Source organism: Drosophila miranda, chromosome 2, assembly GCF_003369915.1.
Source record: "Drosophila miranda strain MSH22 chromosome 2, D.miranda_PacBio2.1, whole genome shotgun sequence".
In the NCBI taxonomy this organism is placed as follows: domain Eukaryota; kingdom Metazoa; phylum Arthropoda; class Insecta; order Diptera; family Drosophilidae; genus Drosophila; species Drosophila miranda.
The window spans coordinates 26,076,169-26,095,500 of record NC_046675.1 but is presented as its reverse complement, the minus strand read 5'-3'; the positions used below and the strand labels follow the sequence as shown (position 1 = coordinate 26,095,500).

The 19,332-nt window shown below is 42.1% G+C and overlaps 2 protein-coding genes and 1 pseudogene across 7 annotated transcripts in view; all 3 read left to right on the top strand.

Moving 5' to 3' along the window:
- LOC117186896 overlaps positions 1-15,774 on the top strand; it is a 29,765-nt pseudogene extending 13,991 nt beyond the window's left edge.
- On the top strand, positions 1,240-5,320 carry LOC117186894 (protein argonaute-2-like). The gene is made up of 9 exons (XM_033388191.1): positions 1,240-1,369; positions 1,445-1,528; positions 1,997-2,661; positions 2,729-2,817; positions 2,876-3,482; positions 3,577-3,921; positions 3,982-4,629; positions 4,698-5,068; positions 5,149-5,320. Exons 1-9 carry the CDS (start codon positions 1,354-1,356, stop codon positions 5,237-5,239), a joined length of 2,916 nt encoding a protein of 971 aa, XP_033244082.1. The 5' UTR covers positions 1,240-1,353; the 3' UTR covers positions 5,240-5,320.
- Positions 6,086-19,332, top strand: part of LOC117186899 (BTB/POZ domain-containing adapter for CUL3-mediated RhoA degradation protein 3-like) — a 29,434-nt gene continuing 16,187 nt past the window's right edge. The window contains exons 1-4 of one of the 6 annotated variants that reach the window (XM_033388210.1): positions 6,174-6,300; positions 6,376-6,459; positions 10,119-10,484; positions 10,542-11,466. In XM_033388210.1, the coding sequence (XP_033244101.1) occupies positions 6,285-6,300; positions 6,376-6,459; positions 10,119-10,484; positions 10,542-11,266 (1,191 nt within the window). In that variant the 5' untranslated portion in view covers positions 6,174-6,284 and the 3' untranslated portion in view covers positions 11,267-11,466. Of the gene's footprint in view, positions 6,301-6,375; positions 6,460-6,508; positions 8,317-10,118; positions 10,485-10,541; positions 11,467-16,800; positions 16,845-16,919; positions 16,977-17,025; positions 18,583-19,332 lie in introns of those variants that run through there. The other 5 variants (XM_033388214.1, XM_033388215.1, XM_033388211.1 and 2 more) reach the window with 5 other exon arrangements.

Below are 19,332 nucleotides of genomic sequence, written 5' to 3'. Positions count from 1 at the left end.
GGAGGGTGACCCCATAAAGAAATGGGTCAGCTATCGCAGCCACCAAGTCATCTAAATACGTGCGGATCCACCTGGACAACCACACTAACTTGGAATAACTACACAACTAGCAAAGCGACATTAACTTCAGAAAACAATACTGGCTACTGGAAAAAACTGTACCAGCACGGAAGATAACTTTTAGTGTTTAAAACAAAGTTATATCCTGTAGCTGTAAAATGATTCTGTCGCCTTTGATCAAAAACCGCACCCCAAGCAAAGCTGTAAGCTACAGCTTTATAGTGTAAATATATATAAATTTTGGTAAATATTTATTTTTTATACCCGATACTCAAAATGAGTATTGGGGTATATTAGATTTGTGGTAAAAGTGGATGTGTGTAACGTCCAGAAGGAATCGTTTCCGACCCCATAAAGTATATATATTCTTGATCAGCATCAATAGCCGAGTCGATTGAGCCCTGTCTGTCTGTCCGTCCCCTTCAGCGCCTAGTGCTCAAAGACTATAAGAGCTAGAGCAACGTTGTTTTGGATCCAGACTTCTGTGATGTCACTGCTACAAAAATATTTCAAAACTTCGCCCCGCCCACTTCCGCCCCCACAAAGGACGAAAATCTGTGGCATCCACAATTTTAAAGATACGAGAAAACCAAAAACGCAGAATCGTAGAGGATGACTATATGTTCTAGAGTGTAAAATCTCAATCGTATAATTATTATAGCCAGAATCAAGAAAACAATTTCATTCTTTCTCGCTCTGTCTCTCTCTTACACACAGGTTTCATTGTCGGTTTTGCCAATTGCAAAATATGAGTTCAAGGATCAAGGAAATTTGCACTGGCTACGCAGCGCCCGACGTCACGCTCAGACTGATTTTCTGTCTCTCTCGCACGCATTCTTTGTCGTGTCGTTTAATATTAGCGACGTCTGCCGTAGGAGAGCCGTACTGACTTAGTATCGGGTATAAATTTAGAGTTGCGGTCTCCGCAGCAACTCACAACGTTCCCCCTCGTTTATTGTTAGGTCTGAAATATAAATAGCAGTATCCCTAAACCCTTCGAGTACCCGGTATAAAAAATGTTATTTAGAGAATTCCTAGGATAGTTGAAAAGCAGAATTTCTTAATTGAGCACCAACTAACTGCACACCAAATGAAAATTAATCATTTACTACAGATTCAACTACAAGATTATTAGAATCGATCACACAGCACAGTGCTATATGTCAAACATATTTAGAGTAAAAAGTTTGGCATCAGAAAACAGGAAATAAATATTGCAGTCATTCGAAACAATTCAGTCGTCGGGAACAGATATAAAATTCGACAAAAATAAAAATAATAAAAAATATAAAAATGGGAAAGGAAAATAGTGAGTGAAATACAAAACTGAAAGTGAAAAGTACCCATGCGAATTTGTTCAATAAATTAAATTTATTCCGATTAGAATATAAACCGAATGCCGAAAAACCAACCAAACCAACCATGAAGCGGTACTTCGGCAAGCCCCTCCAACAGCATCAACTAAAAGGTAAGTGAAGGATTGTTTTGACCCTGCCTGTACGTTGTTTACTTTTAAGATGTACGTTTTGGGAGGAATGAGTTGCAATTTCAGGGGACCTTCCTGAGTTCTGTGAATGTGCGATATACGGCCTCCATATACGTTGCTCAGAATGTAGCCAACTAGCAGTAGACCCCTAGATGAATCGCGACTTTTTAGCTATGTTTCTATCAGAAAAGCTACCTTTAGAGGGTAACATTTCGTTCGAATTTAACAAAAAAAATTTAGTAAACTTTGACATTTTACTCAAAGGCATACTTGATGGTTTCCATTTCAAGTGGGTAGCAATGAAGCTTTGAAATTAAGTTACAAAATAACCGCGACCTTGATAAATCGCGGTCCATTGAGGGTATTTTGTTTTGCTTTAGACTTGTTAGCGCAGGTCCGTGTATCGATTACTTACCATTAATTCTTCCACTCTTCTTCACGAATCTTTAGCTGGAGAACAGGTTACTCACCCTCCATATGGAGGTCCTGCCGCCTCTGGCTTGCAGAAGCAGAAGCAGGAAGAGGAGCAAGGAGAATGGCAGACACAAAGTTGTCAGAAGAGGCGCGATAAGGCCGGGGAAGGCTGGGGCGGAAAGCAGCAGCAGCAGCAGCAGCAGCAACTTCCACAACAGCGCGGACAACACCGCGATCCTATAGAAAAACAGAACCAACAACAGCAGACAGTACAAAGGCGTCTTCAGGGCCACAATGAACAACACCAAGGAGGCTCCCAGTTCTATGGTCCACCAAAACCGCAAGACGAACTCCCAAAATGGCCAAGAGCCCAGAACCGAGGTCTGCCTCTGCAGCCTCTGCTCCCTCAGACCCAAAAAGTGGTGCCGCCACTCCCAGCAGGCACCATGAAACGTGGAACTTTGGGAAAACCAGGTCAAGTATCTGTTAATTATCTCGACGTTAGCTTGGATAAAATGCCTGCGGTGGCCTATCAGTACGATGTGAAGATCACGTCAGTATTTCCTAAGAAGTTCTATCGTCAGGCTTTTGAGCAGTACAGAGTTGAACATTTGGGGGGTGCGATTGCCGCATATGATGGACGTGCATCGTGCTACTCAGTTGTGAAACTAAAATGCAGCCCCCAGGGCCAAGAAGTGAAAGTAAGTGTTGTATATTTCGCTGAGTTTGATGTGCTTTTGAAGTGAAACTTGCCCTCTTGTCGTCCAGGTAACAGATCGCCACGGCCTTACCTTGAATTACACTGTGGAGCTCAAGAAGACACAGGACTGGGAAGTCGATTTGAGCTCACTAAGAAGGTGAGTGAACCGAATTGAACGAATTGAACCGAATGTGTGCAGTTTTCCATTTTTGCAGCTACATGAAGGACAAGATTTATGATAAGCCCATGCGAGCCTTGCAGTGTCTGGAGGTTGTGTTGGCGGCTCCCTGTCATAACACCGCTAGACGCGCCGGTCGCTCCTTCTTCAAAAGGTCTGATCCCGGAAACGCCTTTGATCTTAAAGACGGCTACGAAGCTCTGGTTGGGCTCCATCAAACATTCGTGCTTGGCGATCGCCCGTTTGTTAATGTGGACATATCACACAAGGCCTATCCGAAGGCCATGTCGATCATTGACTATATAGAGCATTATCAGCGGCAGAAAATTGACAAAAGCACAAATCTTGACTACAGGCGTTCTGATATTGAGTCATTCCTAAATGACATTTATATAATTTACGACCCGCCTGCCTGTCTTGGCAGCGCCCCTCGCGTCTTCAGAGTCAACGGGCTTTCCAAGGCTCCGGCTAGCACTCAGACATTTGAGCTGGATGGGAAAGAAACGACCGTTGCAAAGTACTTCAAGTCTCGGGAGTATGATTTAAAGTTTCCGAACCTTCTCTGCTTGCATGTTTGGCCGCCGTTAAAACGCATTTATTTGCCTATCGAACTATGTCGCATGGACGATGGGCAGACAATGAAGGTGAGTTAAAAATCTCCCAAGCGGGGAGCTTCCCTTCACTCCAAATCATTCTGCGTTTCCTGCTTTTATTTTATTTATCTGTATCGTATCGCAGCGCAACGATACTGCTGCTCGGGTGGCGGCCATGCTTAAGTTTGCTGGCACGTCAACCAACGAGAGGAAGGCCAAGATCGTCCGCTTGCTGGAATATTTCAAGCACAATTTAGACCCGACCATCAGCCACTTTGGCATACGGCTGGGCAATGACTTCATCGTCGTGAATACACGCACGCTCAATGCGCCTCAGATTGAGTACAAAAACAACAATTTGGCTTCGGTGAGGAACGGTTCGTGGCGCATGGATCGCATGCAATTCTTTGAACCCAAGCCAAAGCCACATAAATGGGCCATACTCTACGGTAAGATTAACTACCTGTATGTGGACGAGCTTCAGAAGATGGTAAGTTCATTGCAGCATTTCAAACAGATCCGATCCTAATCCGACTAATTTTCGTCGCAGGTTCTTCAGCAGAGTCGCACGCTCAATCTGTGCCTGGATACCAAAGCCGAGATACGGAATTACAAGGACGAACGTGAAATAGATGCTCATTTCCACGATTTCAAAAAAAATCAATTTGATTTGGTGTTCGTTATTATACCAAATGTCGGGCGCTGTTATGATGTCGTGAAGCAAAAGGCTGAGCTGAAGCACGGCATTCTCACACAATGCATCAAGCAGATCACAGTCGAGCGTAAATGCAACCCGCAGTGTATTGGTAACGTTCTACTTAAGGTAAATTCCAAGCTGAACGGTATTAATCACAAGCTAAGGGATGACCCGCGCTGTCTGTTAAAGAACGCAATGTTTTTGGGTGCCGATGTGAGTCATCCGTCGCCCGATCAGTGGGAGATCCCCAGTGTGGTGGGTGTTGCCGCCTCCCATGATCCATTCGGGGCTTCATATAACATGCAATATCGCTTGCAACGCTCTACCCTGGAGGAGATCGAGGACATGGAGTCGATAACCCTGGAGCACTTGCGTGTTTATTATCAGTTCCGGAAATCCTATCCCGAGCACATCATCTATTACCGTGATGGTGTCGGCGATGGTCAGTTCCCCAAGATCAAAAGTGAAGAGTTGAGAGGAATTTCTGCGGCCTGCTGCAAGGTAATTTGAACCGTTGCATCCAGATTTTGTTGTCATTTTCTATCGCTACTCGACCGTTCGCCTTTCAGATGCACATTAAACCCAAGATTTGCTGCGTCATTGTAGTTAAGCGGCATCATACGCGCTTCTTTCCGAACGGAGCTCCATCGCAATATAACAAGTTCAACAATGTCGATCCGGGAACCGTCGTAGATCGCACAGTTGTCCATCCCAATGAAATGGAGTTCTTCATGGTCAGCCATCAGGCGAATCAGGGGACGGCCAAGCCGACGCGTTACAACGTAATTGAGAATACGGGCAACTTGGATATTGATGTACTGCAGCAATTGACATACAATCTTTGTCACATGTTTCCTCGTTGCAACCGCGCAGTGTCTTATCCGGCTCCGGCATATTTGGCACATTTGGCTGCGGCACGTGGACGTGTCTACCTCACTGGGTGCGATATTAATACTATTATTGTTTCATATATTCGTTCTGATAACGTCTTGACTAATATCTTGACCGCTTTTCTTCCAGCTCCACCAAGTTCCGTTCTCCACAGGAGGAGTACGCAAAGCGTTTGATTGTTCCAGAGTTCATGAAGACGAATCCTATGTACTTCGTGTAGGCATCAAAAAACAGCTTCACTTCTGCCTATAGTAATTCAATTCAAATATGATTATTCTTTATAAATTGTATATTTTATCATTATCATCATGTAAGGGGCACACTCTACTCTACTCTACTCTACGTTATGCTATATGACACTAGACATATGTATTCCAGAGCTGTCGACCAGAGCTACGCAGTAGCCGGCGCACGTGTGTGCTGAACGGGTCGCTTCGTCCGCCGCTTGAAGTCCTGGTTGGTCCAATCGTCCCACTTGCGAGTTCGAAAATCTCTCCTGAGCCTGGCCCGGGATGGTTTAAGGTTTAAGGGAAAATACGGTTTATTTACTTTTTTATTCGTAAAAGCCAATTTTTTGTATCGTTATATTTTGACTGCACCGCGAATTAATTTCGATTGCATTTAAATTTTATCGAACCATTGGTCAATCATTTGAAATAATTTACTTGCTTGAGCGCATGAAAAATAGCAGAACCTCTGATGAAACAATTGTGTGTGGATTGACATGTGCATGAAAGATTTCACTCCTTTCCTTAGTGGAAATCAATGGAGTCAAAGATTTTGTTCGTTTTTCACTAAAATAATAAGCAGCTGCTGTTGTACCGGCGGTCAGTACAGACCTAATCAACTCACTGGAGCCCCAGCCCCGCCCACGGCCACTCCCACTCCATCAACAAGCTCCGCCACTTCTGGCGCCCTACAGCAGCGTGGAGAACGGCAAAGGGCCCCAAAGGCCTTCATGGAAAATATTACATAAATAAATAACCCCATTTTCCAGGACCTAAGTTCATTTTTTTATTGTTAGGTCTGAGGTTAGGTCTAGCACCAACTAACTGCACACCAAATGAAAATTAATCATTTACTACAGATTCAACTACAAGATTATTAGAATCGATCACACAGCACAGTGCTATACGTCAAACATATTTAGAGTAAAAAGTTTGGCATCAGAAAACAGGAAATAAATATTGCAGTCATTCGAAACAGTTCAGTCGTTGAGAACAGATATAAAATTCAACAAAAATAAAATAATAAAAAATATAAAAATGGAAAAGGAAAATAGTGAGTGAAATACAAAACTGAAAGTGAAAAGTTACCATGCGAATTTGTTTAATAAAATAAATTTATTCCGATTAGAATATAAACCGAATGCCGAAAAACCAACCAAACCAACCATGAAGCGGTACTTCGGCAAGCCCCTCCAACAGCATCAACTAAAAGGTAAGTGAAGGATTGTTTTGACCCTGCCTGTACGTTGTTTACTTTTAAGATGTACGTTTTGGGAGGAATGAGTTGCAATTTCAGGGGACCTTCCTGAGTTCTGTGAATGTGCGATATACGGCCTCCATATACGTTGCTCAGAATGTAGCCAACTAGAAGTAGACCCCTAGATGAATCGCGACTTTTTAGTTATGTTTCTATCAGAAAAGCTACCTTTAGAGGGTATTTCGTTCGAATTTAACAAAAAAAAATTTAGTAAACTTTGACATTTTACTCAAAGGCATACTTGATGGTTTCCATTTCAAGTGGGTAGCAATGAAGACGGTACAGTGATCTGTGTATGGCCCCATCTGGGCCTGGAAGTCAGTCGAGCCATTCGTCTCTGTGAGGACTGAATGTATTGAAGGGGGTATCTGTGTACTCTCTTGGAACTCAGTAGAATGTTTTTAAACGGACGATATTGCTATTAATTAAAATGGATGAGTGACCTATGTGCTGTGGTGCCGGAGGAGTCGGTTGGTCGGAGTCTCTCAGAAGTACTGCTGCCATGCCTGCCCGCTCCTTTCCTGCAAGTTCAAGGCTCTGGGGGCATAAGATAGCATTTAGCGCATCATTTGGGGTGGAGTTCTACTGATGCATAGGCCGGCAATTCGCTGAACTTTGCACAGTTTTTTGGTGGTCCTTTTCAATTGCTCCGGTCACCACGCAGTAACTCCGTAGTGTAGTATTGGCCTAACTATTGCTAGATGCATCCATTGGACTATACTTGGGTTGGTGCCCCTTTTTACAAAAATGGATTTTGTACATGTATAGAGCGCTGTCGTGGCCTTCGTCACTTTATTTTTGACGTTCAGGTTTATGTTTAATGTTTAGAGTTCAACTATGGACAGTTAAACTGTGTAAAAATAAGAAGGTAGAAATCATAAAATTAAATTAAATAATTATTCATTAAAGAAGATTTTACTTTGGAAGCACAAGTATCAAAGGAAAAAAAGATAAACAAATTTATTGTAGTCGCGGCAAAGGCTACGACAAGATTCATGGTCAGAGTAGTTCGAAGGACAGGAAGACGCAGAGGATAGTAATGCCTAGTTGGGCGGGATGGGACAGCAATATTGATAAGGCTAATGAGGGCCGAGGATTCAACGTCGCCTAGGAGAAGTTTGTGGAGAAACAGAATTCCATGGAAACTCCTACGACTTTCAGGAGAGTGCAAGTTCATGAGACGCAGCCGACTCTCATAAGAAGGAAGATGACGAGAGGGGTCCCAATTAAGTCCGCGCAGGGCAAAGATAAGGAATTGTTTTTGAACGGACTCGAGCATATCTTGATATTTTTGGTAATGGGGAGACCAGATACAGGAACCATATTCCAAGATAGGTGTAGAATAGTTTAGTGGTTAGGGGTCAGAAAATTCCTTCGACCATCTTTTGATAAAGACAAGGACTCCTTTGGCTTTATTCGAAATAGCGGATATATGAGAACTACAACATAAGTTATGTACGAAAATAATGCCTAAGTCATTAACTTTGTATAGGCGTTCCAAGGAAATTTTATGAATTGTGAAGTTAAAAAGGTAAGACTTGTTGCGATGGAGGGTCATGGCGTTAAATTTGGAAATGTTAAGAGGAAGAGCGCTAATAATGTACCAATTTTTGAGAGCGTCGAGATCTGATTGAAGAAATAACGAGGTTACCAGATCGCTGTAGGAAAAACATAGCTTGACATCATCAGCATACATTAGGACTCGTGAATTAGTTAAAACTTGGGGAAGATCATTGATAAGGAGGTTAAATATTTCCAATTCAACTTTTTGCCAATTACCAACCATAAGTAAATGCCACTGTTGCTGAAGGATATCCTGCATCAATTTAATATGGGGGTGTTAGGAGAGGGATCTTGTATTTATTTGTGAATACTGTCAGTCCGCTCGATACTGTCCATTCGAGAGTCCCGCAAGCTTTGCGGTCATTAAGTAGTGGAGTGTTTGGAGGTATTTTCCCAAGAAAATAATTGCAACTTTGCATGTGGATGTGATCCATCGAAGTTACCGCTCCCTCTCTAGGGAGGTATGCCGGTTCGATGGTTGTACACCCGGGGGAAATGCGTGTCTAATAAAATGGTTAGGGACTCCTCACTGGAGTTAGTGGGTAGTTTTCGCGGGGATCTTGCGTAGCCTTGCGGGCTCTGATGTTTCCTCTATTTCTGATTTTATAGCATGTATGTGGCCCCGGGTTTTCCGTAGTGATATTTTAGTCCAGGACGCCAGATCTTATTATAATTAGGAGCTTGTGCATGAACATAACGCCATTGCATATTCTGCGATGGTGTGACGACGGCAGGTCAATAAGATTTAGCATAGACCGGTAGGGTGACAAGATTCTACCCGAGTCCCAGTTAAAGTTACGAAGGGCAAAAATTAAAATTGCTTTTGCACAGATTCAATAACAACCTGCTGCTCTTTATACTGCGGGCTCCACACAAAGGAACAATACTCCAATATCGGACGTACTAACAAGATATACAGTTGTTTCGTCACGTACGGGTCGTCAAACTTCTTAAACCAAAGCTTGATGATCGCTAAAACACTCTTAGCTTTATTTACTGTTGCGGCTATATGGCTGTTAAAACACAACTTATGATCATGTAGGACTCCGAGGTCATTTAAACAACCAGGGTATGATTTTCTAGAACTTAAATGTAAAATGTCATGGTTGCTGGACCAGGACGACGTCCGCTCCACTCTCGTCTAAGCAGAGTATTAGTATGGTTCATATTAATAATACATATACGTAATAATACGAACAACAAGCACAAAAAGCGCATCTAATTGATACGGTAGCTGATATCAAACTATTTTATTCATTTGTTTACTTAACTTCCGTTTGATAGCCCTGGAAAGGTTTATATTTAAAATCGCGTTGCTGATTTTATATATATGTTGCCTAAAAACATTCGGTATGACTGGGTGATATGTCAACATTTTTTTGTAAAATACAAACCAAGAGAGCATTTTTACATATATTTTTATTTTATGTTTTGATAATTCGAATTCCTGAGGAAAAGAGACGGCGAGATATTTTCCACTATTTAGGAAGGCTTTGTATTCGAAAGAATTTGCGAATTGTTCCAAACACCTTTGAGCGCGGACTGACTATTTCTAATCAATTAGGCGTGACGTCCCGCCCATTGGTGCTCCCGTTTTCACATTCCGCAAGGTTGCTACGTTTTCTAAACGAAAACATTTTCATTTCGACAAAATGAAAGGTCGTCTGTTCTTTTTACTCTGCTATTTCGCATATTTGTCGCCGGCCGTTTTTTTTTCGACGTCCAAAATCAGGTACCTTGAGCACAAATTGACAAAATTGCCGTTCTTACGGAGGAAAACCTTTCAAAGTCCCAAAACAAGCAACACATACAAAAAAATATATCAAAGAATACTTGATTATGTTAATATTTTGTATGTGCCCTAGACAAAATATTCCGATGCCAGGGATGAAAATAAAGAAAGTATCGGAAATATAACTTTTTATCGATATATAGTTTTATTGACTGTCCGTTTTGATGTAGAGATAATTTTGCAAACTGATTTTCTTTGTAACCAAATTGGATTTAGTTCTTCATCGTGGCTAATACATTCGTAAAAATTGATCCCATAGCGCTGGAGGATTGTGCGAGCAACGCAAAAGATAGCGTTTGCCAAAGCTCCAAACAAAAGGGCGTTGGTGTCATAGGTGCACCAAAAGAAATAGCTTGCTGCATTGAAGACCTGGGTTCCGCTCTACAAGACAAAGTGATTTTGGCACCTGCAGAAAGTAGCCACCAATTTGTGCTTCATGCCAAGCAGTCTGAAGCCATGTCCGGTGATCAGAAAGTGCTGTTAAAAGGGCATTCGTCTCAGTATGTCAAGCTGAATGTTGGTGGTTGCTTATATTATACTACAATCGGAACACTGACAAGGCATAATGATACAATGCTAAGCGCTATGTTTAGTGGTCGCATGGAGGTGCTAACTGATTCAGAAGGTAATTAATTTACATTGAAATTATTCTGTAATATGTATACAAAAATTCACGTTGCAGGTTGGATACTAATAGATCGCTGTGGAAACCATTTTGGAATCATACTCAACTTCTTGCGCGATGGCAGTGTCCCATTACCCGAAACTAACAAAGAAATAGCTGAGCTACTTGCAGAATCAAAATACTACTGCATTACCGAGCTTGCATTGTCATGTGAACGGGCACTATATGCACACATTGAGCCAAAACCCATTTGCCGCATTCCATTGATAACTTCGCAAAAAGAGCAACAACTTCTAATCAGCGCGTCTTCGAAACCGGCTGTTATTTTAGTGGTGCAGCGACAAAACAACAAGTATTCATACACAAGCACATCCGATGACAATTTATTAAAAAATATTGAACTTTTCGACAAGTTCTCTCTGCGTTTCAACGAACGCATTTTATTCATCAAAGATGTTATAGGACCAAGAGAAATATGTTGCTGGTCCTTTTATGGGCACGGAAAAAAGGTTGCTGAAGTGTGTTGTACTTCTATGGTTTATGCAACTGATCGAAAACATAATAAAGTGGAATTTCCTGAGGCACGTATTTACGAAGAAACACTTAAAGTGTTGCTATACGAGAATCGAAACGCCCCTGACCAAGATCTAATGCAGGCCACATCTTCTGTACGTGTGGGGGGTGTTAGCGGAACAAGCATGCATCAGTATACAAGCGACGAAGAGGAAGAGCGATCTGCACTAGCGCGGTTGCGATCAAACAAACGGAACAACCACACATGACACGCATAGGTTTTTTATAAACTTAGTTTTGATGGCGTTGCCTATCTACAAGTTCAGCTCGTTGCTGACTTCTAGCGTCAGTAAATGTATAAAACGCGATCGGATGTATAGTTCATTAATATAATTTTTTAAATAAAAATTAACCCTATCTGAAACTGTTTACAAATGAAATTAAAAGAACCGTCGAATAACCTTGCAAATATTTATGGATACATATGTATATGATTTGCTTTCCAGTATAAATATACATATGTAGAAACCAACACTGATATGAAATCTTAGCAAGCGAACAAAATAATATTAATTCTATGTTAAAAAAACGTTTGCTCATTTTTATAAAACGATCTTCAAGAGTCTAAAAATGATAAGTTAAAGAATAGCTTTCTACATCTACCAACCTTCAAACTTCCGAAAATGTTGGTGTCTTGATTATATTGTTAAAAAAAATGACATCCAAATAAATTAATGACAGACCAAAAAGAAAATATATACCTCCAAACGGAGGGTGACCCCATAAAGAAATGGGTCAGCTATCGCAGCCACCAAGTCATCTAAATACGTGCGGATCCACCTGGACAACCACACTAACTTGGAATAACTACATAACTAGCAAAGCGACATTAACTTCAGAAAACAATACTGGCTACTGGAAAAAACTGTACCAGCACGGAAGATACCTTTTAGTGTTTAAAACAAAGTTATATCCTGTAGCTGTAAAATGATTCTGTCGCCTTTGATCAAAAACCGCAAATAAATTTTGGTAAATATTTATTTTTTATACCCGATACTCAAAATGAGTATTGGGGTATATTAGATTTGTGGTGAAAGTGGATGTGTGTAACGTCCAGAAGGAATCGTTTCCGACCCCATAAAGTATATATATTCTTGATCAGCATCAATAGCCGAGTCTATTGAGCCCTGTCTGTCTGTCCGTCTGTCCGTCCGTCCGTCTGTACGTCCCTATCAGCGCCTAGTGCTCAAAGGGCGAAAATCTGTGGCATCCACAATTTCAAAGTTACGAGAAAACAGAAAACGCAGAGTAGTAGAGGATAATTATATGTTCTAGAGTGCAAAATCTGAACCAGATCGTATAATGATTATAGCCAGAATCAAGAAAACAATTTCATTCTTTCTCGCTCTGTCTCTCTCTAACACACAGGTTTCATGGTCGGTTTTGCCAATTGCAAAATATGAGTTCAAGGATCTCAGAGCCTATAAGAGCCAGAGCAACCAAATTTGGTATCCACACTCCTGTGATATCGGACCTTGACCGTTTCGTGTCCAAATTTCGCCACACCCCCTTCCGCTCCCGCAAAGCACGAAAATCTGGGGCATCCACAAATCTCAGAGACTATTAAGGCTAGAGTAACCAAATTTGGTATCCGCACTTCTGTTAGATCTCACTATAAAACTTATATCTTAGAATTTCGCCCCACCCCCTTCCGCCCCCCAAAGGACAAAAATCTGTTGCATCCACAATATTGCACATTCGAGAAAACTAAAAACGCAGAATCATAGATAATGATCATATCTATTAGGTTGCAGCCTCTGCTCCCTCAGACCCAAAAAGTGGTGCCGCCACTCCCAGCAGGCACCATGAAACGTGGAACTTTGGGAAAACCAGGTCAAGTATCTGTTAATTATCTCGACGTTAGCTTGGATAAAATGCCTGCGGTGGCCTATCAGTACGATGTGAAGATCACGTCAGTACTTCCTAAGAAGTTCTATCGTCAGGCTTTTGAGCAGTACAGAGTTGAACATTTGGGGGTGCGATTGCCGCATATGATGGACGTGCATCGTGCTACTCAGTTGTGAAACTAAAATGCAGCCCCAGGGCTAAGAAGTGAAAGTAAGTGTTGTATATTTCGCTGAGTTTGATGTGCTTTTGAAGTGAAACTTGCCCTCTTGTCGTCCAGGTAACAGATCGCCACGGCCGTACCTTGAATTACACTGTGGAGCTCAAGAAGACACAGGACTCGGAAGTCGATTTGAGCTCACTAAGAAGGTGAGTGAACCGAATTGAACGAATTGAACCGAATGTGTGCAGTTTTCCATTTTTGCAGCTACATGAAGGACAAGATTTATGATAAGCCCATGCGAGCCTTGCAGTGTCTGGAGGTTGTGTTGGCGGCTCCCTGTCATAACACCGCTAGACGCGCCGGTCGCTCCTTCTTCAAAAGGTCTGATCCCGGAAACGCCTTTGATCTTAAAGACGGCTACGAAGCTCTGGTTGGGCTCCATCAAACATTCGTGCTTGGCGATCGCCCGTTTGTTAATGTGGACATATCACACAAGGCCTATCCGAAGGCCATGTCGATCATTGACTATATAGAGCATTATCAGCGGCAGAAAATTGACAAAAGCACAAATCTTGACTACAGGCGTTCTGATATTGAGTCATTCCTAAATGACATTTATATAATTTACGACCCGCCTGCCTGTCTTGGCAGCGCCCCTCGCGTCTTCAGAGTCAACGGGCTTTCCAAGGCTCCGGCTAGCACTCAGACATTTGAGCTGGATGGGAAAGAAACGACCGTTGCAAAGTACTTCAAGTCTCGGGAGTATGATTTAAAGTTTCCGAACCTTCTCTGCTTGCATGTTTGGCCGCCGTTAAAACGCATTTATTTGCCTATCGAACTATGTCGCATGGACGATGGGCAGACAATGAAGGTGAGTTAAAAATCTCCCAAGCGGGGAGCTTCCCTTCACTCCAAATCATTCTGCGTTTCCTGCTTTTATTTGATTTATCTGTATCGTATCGCAGCGCAAGGATACTGCTGCTCGGGTGGCGGCCATGCTTAAGTTTGCTGGCACGTCAACCAACGAGAGGAAGGCCAAGATCGTCCGCTTGCTGGAATATTTCAAGCACAATTTAGACCCGACCATCAGCCACTTTGGCATACGGCTGGGCAATGACTTCATCGTCGTGAATACACGCACGCTCAATGCGCCTCAGATTGAGTACAAAAACAACAATTTGGCTTCGGTGAGGAACGGTTCGTGGCGCATGGATCGCATGCAATTCTTTGAACCCAAGCCAAAGCCACATAAATGGGCCATACTCTACGGTAAGATTAACTACCTGTATGTGGACGAGCTTCAGAAGATGGTAAGTTCATTGCAGCATTTCAAACAGATCCGATCCTAATCCGACTAATTTTCGTCGCAGGTTCTTCAGCAGAGTCGCACCCTCAATCTGTGCCTGGATACCAAAGCCGAGATACGGAATTACAAGGACGAACGTGAAATAGATGCTCATTTCCACGATTTCAAAAAAAATCAATTTGATTTGGTGTTCGTTATTATACCAAATGTCGGGCGCTGTTATGATGTCGTGAAGCAAAAGGCTGAGCTGAAGCACGGCATTCTCACACAATGCATCAAGCAGATCACAGTCGAGCGTAAATGCAACCCGCAGTGTATTGGTAACGTTCTACTTAAGGTCAATTCCAAGCTGAACGGTATTAATCACAAGCTAAGGGATGACCCGCGCTGTCTGTTAAAGAACGCAATGTTTTTGGGTGCCGATGTGAGTCATCCGTCGCCCGATCAGTGGGAGATCCCCAGTGTGGTGGGTGTTGCCGCCTCCCATGATCCTTTCGGGGCTTCATATAACATGCAATATCGCTTGCAACGCTCTACCCTGGAGGAGATCGAGGACATGGAGTCGATAACCCTGGAGCACTTGCGTGTTTATTATCAGTTCCGGAAATCCTATCCCGAGCACATCATCTATTACCGTGATGGTGTCGGCGATGGTCAGTTCCCCAAGATCAAAAGTGAAGAGTTGAGAGGAATTTCTGCGGCCTGCTGCAAGGTAATTGGAACCGTTGCATCCAGATTTTGTTGTCATTTTCTATCGCTACTCGACCGTTCGCCTTTCAGATGCACATTAAACCCAAGATTTGCTGCGTCATTGTAGTTAAGCGGCATCATACGCGCTTCTTTCCGAACGGAGCTCCATCGCAATATAACAAGTTCAACAATGTCGATCCGGGAACCGTCGTAGATCGCACAGTTGTCCATCCCAATGAAATGGAGTTCTTCATGGTCAGCCATCAGGCGAATCAGGGGACGGCCAAGCCGACGCGTTACAACGTAATTGAGAATACGGGCAACTTGGATATTGATGTACTGCAGCAATTGACATACAATCTTTGTCACATGTTTCCTCGTTGCAACCGCGCAGTGTCTTATCCGGCTCCGGCATATTTGGCACATTTGGCTGCGGCACGTGGACGTGTCTACCTCACTGGGTGCGATATTAATACTATTATTGTTTCATATATTCGTTCTGATAACGTCTTGACTAATATCTTAACCGCTTTTCTTCCAGCTCCACCAAGTTCCGTTCTCCACAGGAGGAGTACGCAAAGCGTTTGATTGTTCCAGAGTTCATGAAGACGAATCCTATGTACTTCGTGTAGGCATCAAAAAACAGCTTCACTTCTGCCTATAGTAATTCAATTCAAATATGATTATTCTTTATAAATTGTATATTTTATCATTATCATCATGTAAGGGGCACACTCTACTCTACTCTACTCTACGTTATGCTATATGACACTAGACATATGTATTCCAGAGCTGTCGACCAGAGCTACGCAGTAGCCGGCGCACGTGTGTGCTGAACGGGTCGCTTCGTCCGCCGCTTGAAGTCCTGGTTGGTCCAATCGTCCCACTTGCGAGTTCGAAAATCTCTCCTGAGCCTGGCCCGGGATGGTTTAAGGTTTAAGGGAAAATACGGTTTATTTACTTTTTTATTCGTAAAAGCCAATTTTTTGTATCGTTATATTTTGACTGCACCGCGAATTAATTTCGATTGCATTTAAATTTTATCGAACCATTGGTCAATCATTTGAAATAATTTACTTGCTTGAGCGCATGAAAAATAGCAGAACCTCTGATGAAACAATTGTGTGTGGATTGACATGTGCATGAAAGATTTCACTCCTTTCCTTAGTGGAAATCAATGGAGTCAAAGATTTTGTTCGTTTTTCACTAAAATAATAAGCAGCTGCTGTTGTACCGGCGGTCAGTACAGACCTAATCAACTCACTGGAGCCCCAGCCCCGCCCACGGCCACTCCCACTCCATCCACAAGCTCCGCCACTTCTGGCGCCCTACAGCAGCGTGGAGAACGGCAAAGGGCCCCAAAGGCCTTCATGGAAAATATTACAAAAATAAATAACCCCATTTTCCAGGACCTAAGTTCATTTTTTTATTGTTAGGTCTGAAATATAAATAGCAGTATCCCTAAACCCTTCGAGTACCCGGTATAAAAAATGCTATTTAGAGAATTCCTAGGATAGTTGAAAAGCAGAATTTCTTAATTGAGCACCAACTAACTGCACACCAAATGAAAATTAATCATTTACTACAGATTCAACTACAAGATTATTAGAATCGATCACACAGCACAGCGCTATACGTCAAACATATTTAAAGTAAAAAGTTTGGCATCAGAAAACAGGAAATAAATATTGCAGTCATTCGAAACAGTTCAGTCGTTGAGAACAGATATAAAATTCAACAAAAATAAAAATAATAAAAAATATAAAAATGGAAAAGGAAAATAGTGAGTGAAAAACAAAACTGAAAGTGAAAAGTTCCCATGCGAATTTGTTTAATAAAATAAATTTATTCCGATTAGAATATAAACCGAATGCCGAAAAACCAACCAAGCCCCTCCAACAGCATCAACTAAAAGGTAAGTGAAGGATTGTTTTGACCCTGCCTGTACGTTGTTTACTTTCAAGATGTACGTTTTGGGAGGAATGAGTTGCAATTTCAGGGGACCTTCCTGAGTTCTGTGAATGTGCGATATACGGCCTCCATATACGTTGCTCAGAATGTAGCCAACTAGCAGTAGACCCCTAGATGAATCGCGACTTTTTAGTTATGTTTCTATCAGAAAAGCTACCTTTAGAGGGTATTTCGTTCGAATTTAACAAAAAAAAATTTAGTAAACTTTGACATTTTACTCAAAGGCATACTTGATGGTTTCCATTTCAAGTGGGTAGCAATGAAGACGGTACAGTGATCTGTGTATGGCCTGTATGGCCCCATCTGGGCCTGGAAGTCAGTCGAGCCATTCGTCTCTGTGAGGACTGAATGTATTGAAGGGGGTATCTGTGTACTCTGTGTTCAATTGCTCCGGTCACCACGCAGTAACTCCGTAGTGTAGTATTGGCCTAACTATTGCTAGATGCATCCATTGGACTATACTTGGGTTGGTGCCCCTTTTTACAAAAATGGATTTTGTACATGTATAGAGCGCTGTCGTGGCCTTCGTCACTTTATTTTTGACGTTCAGGTTTATGTTTAATGTTTAGAGTTCAACTATGGACAGTTAAACTGTGTAAAAATAAGAAGGTAGAAATCATAAAATTAAATAAAATAATTATTCATTAAAGATTTTACTTTGGAAGCACAAGTATCAAAGGAAAAAAAGATAAACAAATTTATTGTAGTCGCGGCAAAGGCTACGACAAGATTCATGGTCAGAGTAGTTCGAAGGACAGGACGACGCAGAGGATAGTAATGCCTAGTTGGGCGGGATGGGACAGCAATATTGATAAGGCTAATGAGGGCCGAGGATTCAACGTCGCCTAGGAGAAGTTTGTGGAGAAACAGAATTCCATGGAAACTCCTACGACTTTCAGGAGAGTGCAAGTTCATGAGACGCAGCCGACTCTCATAAGAAGGAAGATGACGAGAGGGGTCCCAATTAAGTCCGCGCAGGGCAAAGATAAGGAATTGTTTTTGAACGGACTCGAGCATATCTTGATATTTTTGGTAATGGGGAGACCAGATACAGGAACCATATTCCAAGATAGGTGTAGAATAGTTTAGTGGTTAGGGGTCAGAAAATTCCTTCGACCATCTTTTGATAAAGACAAGGACTCCTTTGGCTTTATTCGAAATAGCGGATATATGAGAACTAAAACATAAGTTATGTACGAAAATAATGCCTAAGTCATTAACTTTGTATAGGCGTTCCAAGGAAATTTTATGAATTGTGAAGTTAAAAAGGTAAGACTTGTTGCGATGGAGGGTCATGGCGTTAAATTTGGAAATGTTAAGAGGAAGAGCGCTAATAATGTACCAATTTTTGAGAGCGTCGAGATCTGATTGAAGAAATAACGAGGTTACCAGATCGCTGTAGGAAAAACATAGCTTGACATCATCAGCATACATTAGGACTCGTGAATTAGTTAAAACTTGGGGAAGATCATTGATAAGGAGGTTAAATATTTCCAATTCAACTTTTTGCCAATTACCAACCATAAGTAAATGCCACTGTTGCTGAAGGATATCCTGCATCAATTTAATATGGGGGTGTTAGGAGAGGGATCTTGTATTTATTTGTGAATACTGTCAGTCCGCTCGATACTGTCCATTCGAGAGTCCCGCAAGCTTTGCGGTCATTATGTAGTGGAGTGTTTGGAGGTATTTCCCCAAGAAAATAATTGCAACTTTGCATGTGGATGTGATCCATCGAAGTTACCGCTCCCTCTCTAGGGAGGTATGCCGGTTCGATGGTTGTACACCCGGGGGAAACGCGTGTCTAATAAAATGGTTAGGGACTCCTCACTGGAGTTAGTGGGTAGTTTTCGCGGGGATCTTGCGTAGCCTTGCGGGCTCTGATGTTTCCTCTATTTCTGATTTTATAGCATGTATGTGGCCCCGGGTTTTCCGTAGTGATATTTTAGTCCAGGACGCCAGATCTTATTATAATTAGGAGCTTGTGCATGAACATAACGCCATTGCATATTCTGCGATGGTGTGACGACGGCAGGTCAATAAGATTTAGCATAGACCGGTAGGTCTATGGTGACAAGATTCTACCCGAGTCCCAGTTAAAGTTACGAAGGGCAAAAATTAAAATTGCTTTTGCACAGATTCAATAACAACCTGCTGCTCTTTATACTGCGGGCTCCACACAAAGGAACAATACTCCAATATCGGACGTACTAACAAGATATACAGTTGTTTCGTCACGTACGGGTCGTCAAACTTCTTAAACCAAAGCTTGATGATCGCTAAAACACTCTTAGCTTTAT

Excerpts from the sequence above, each read along its gene's own strand:
- LOC117186894 (XM_033388191.1), top strand. Across the intron at positions 3,483-3,576 it reads ACGATGGGCAGACAATGAAG|CGCAACGATACTGCTGCTCG; the intron begins GTGAGTTAAAAA and ends ATCGTATCGCAG. Across the intron at positions 3,922-3,981 it reads TGGACGAGCTTCAGAAGATG|GTTCTTCAGCAGAGTCGCAC; the intron begins GTAAGTTCATTG and ends TTTTCGTCGCAG.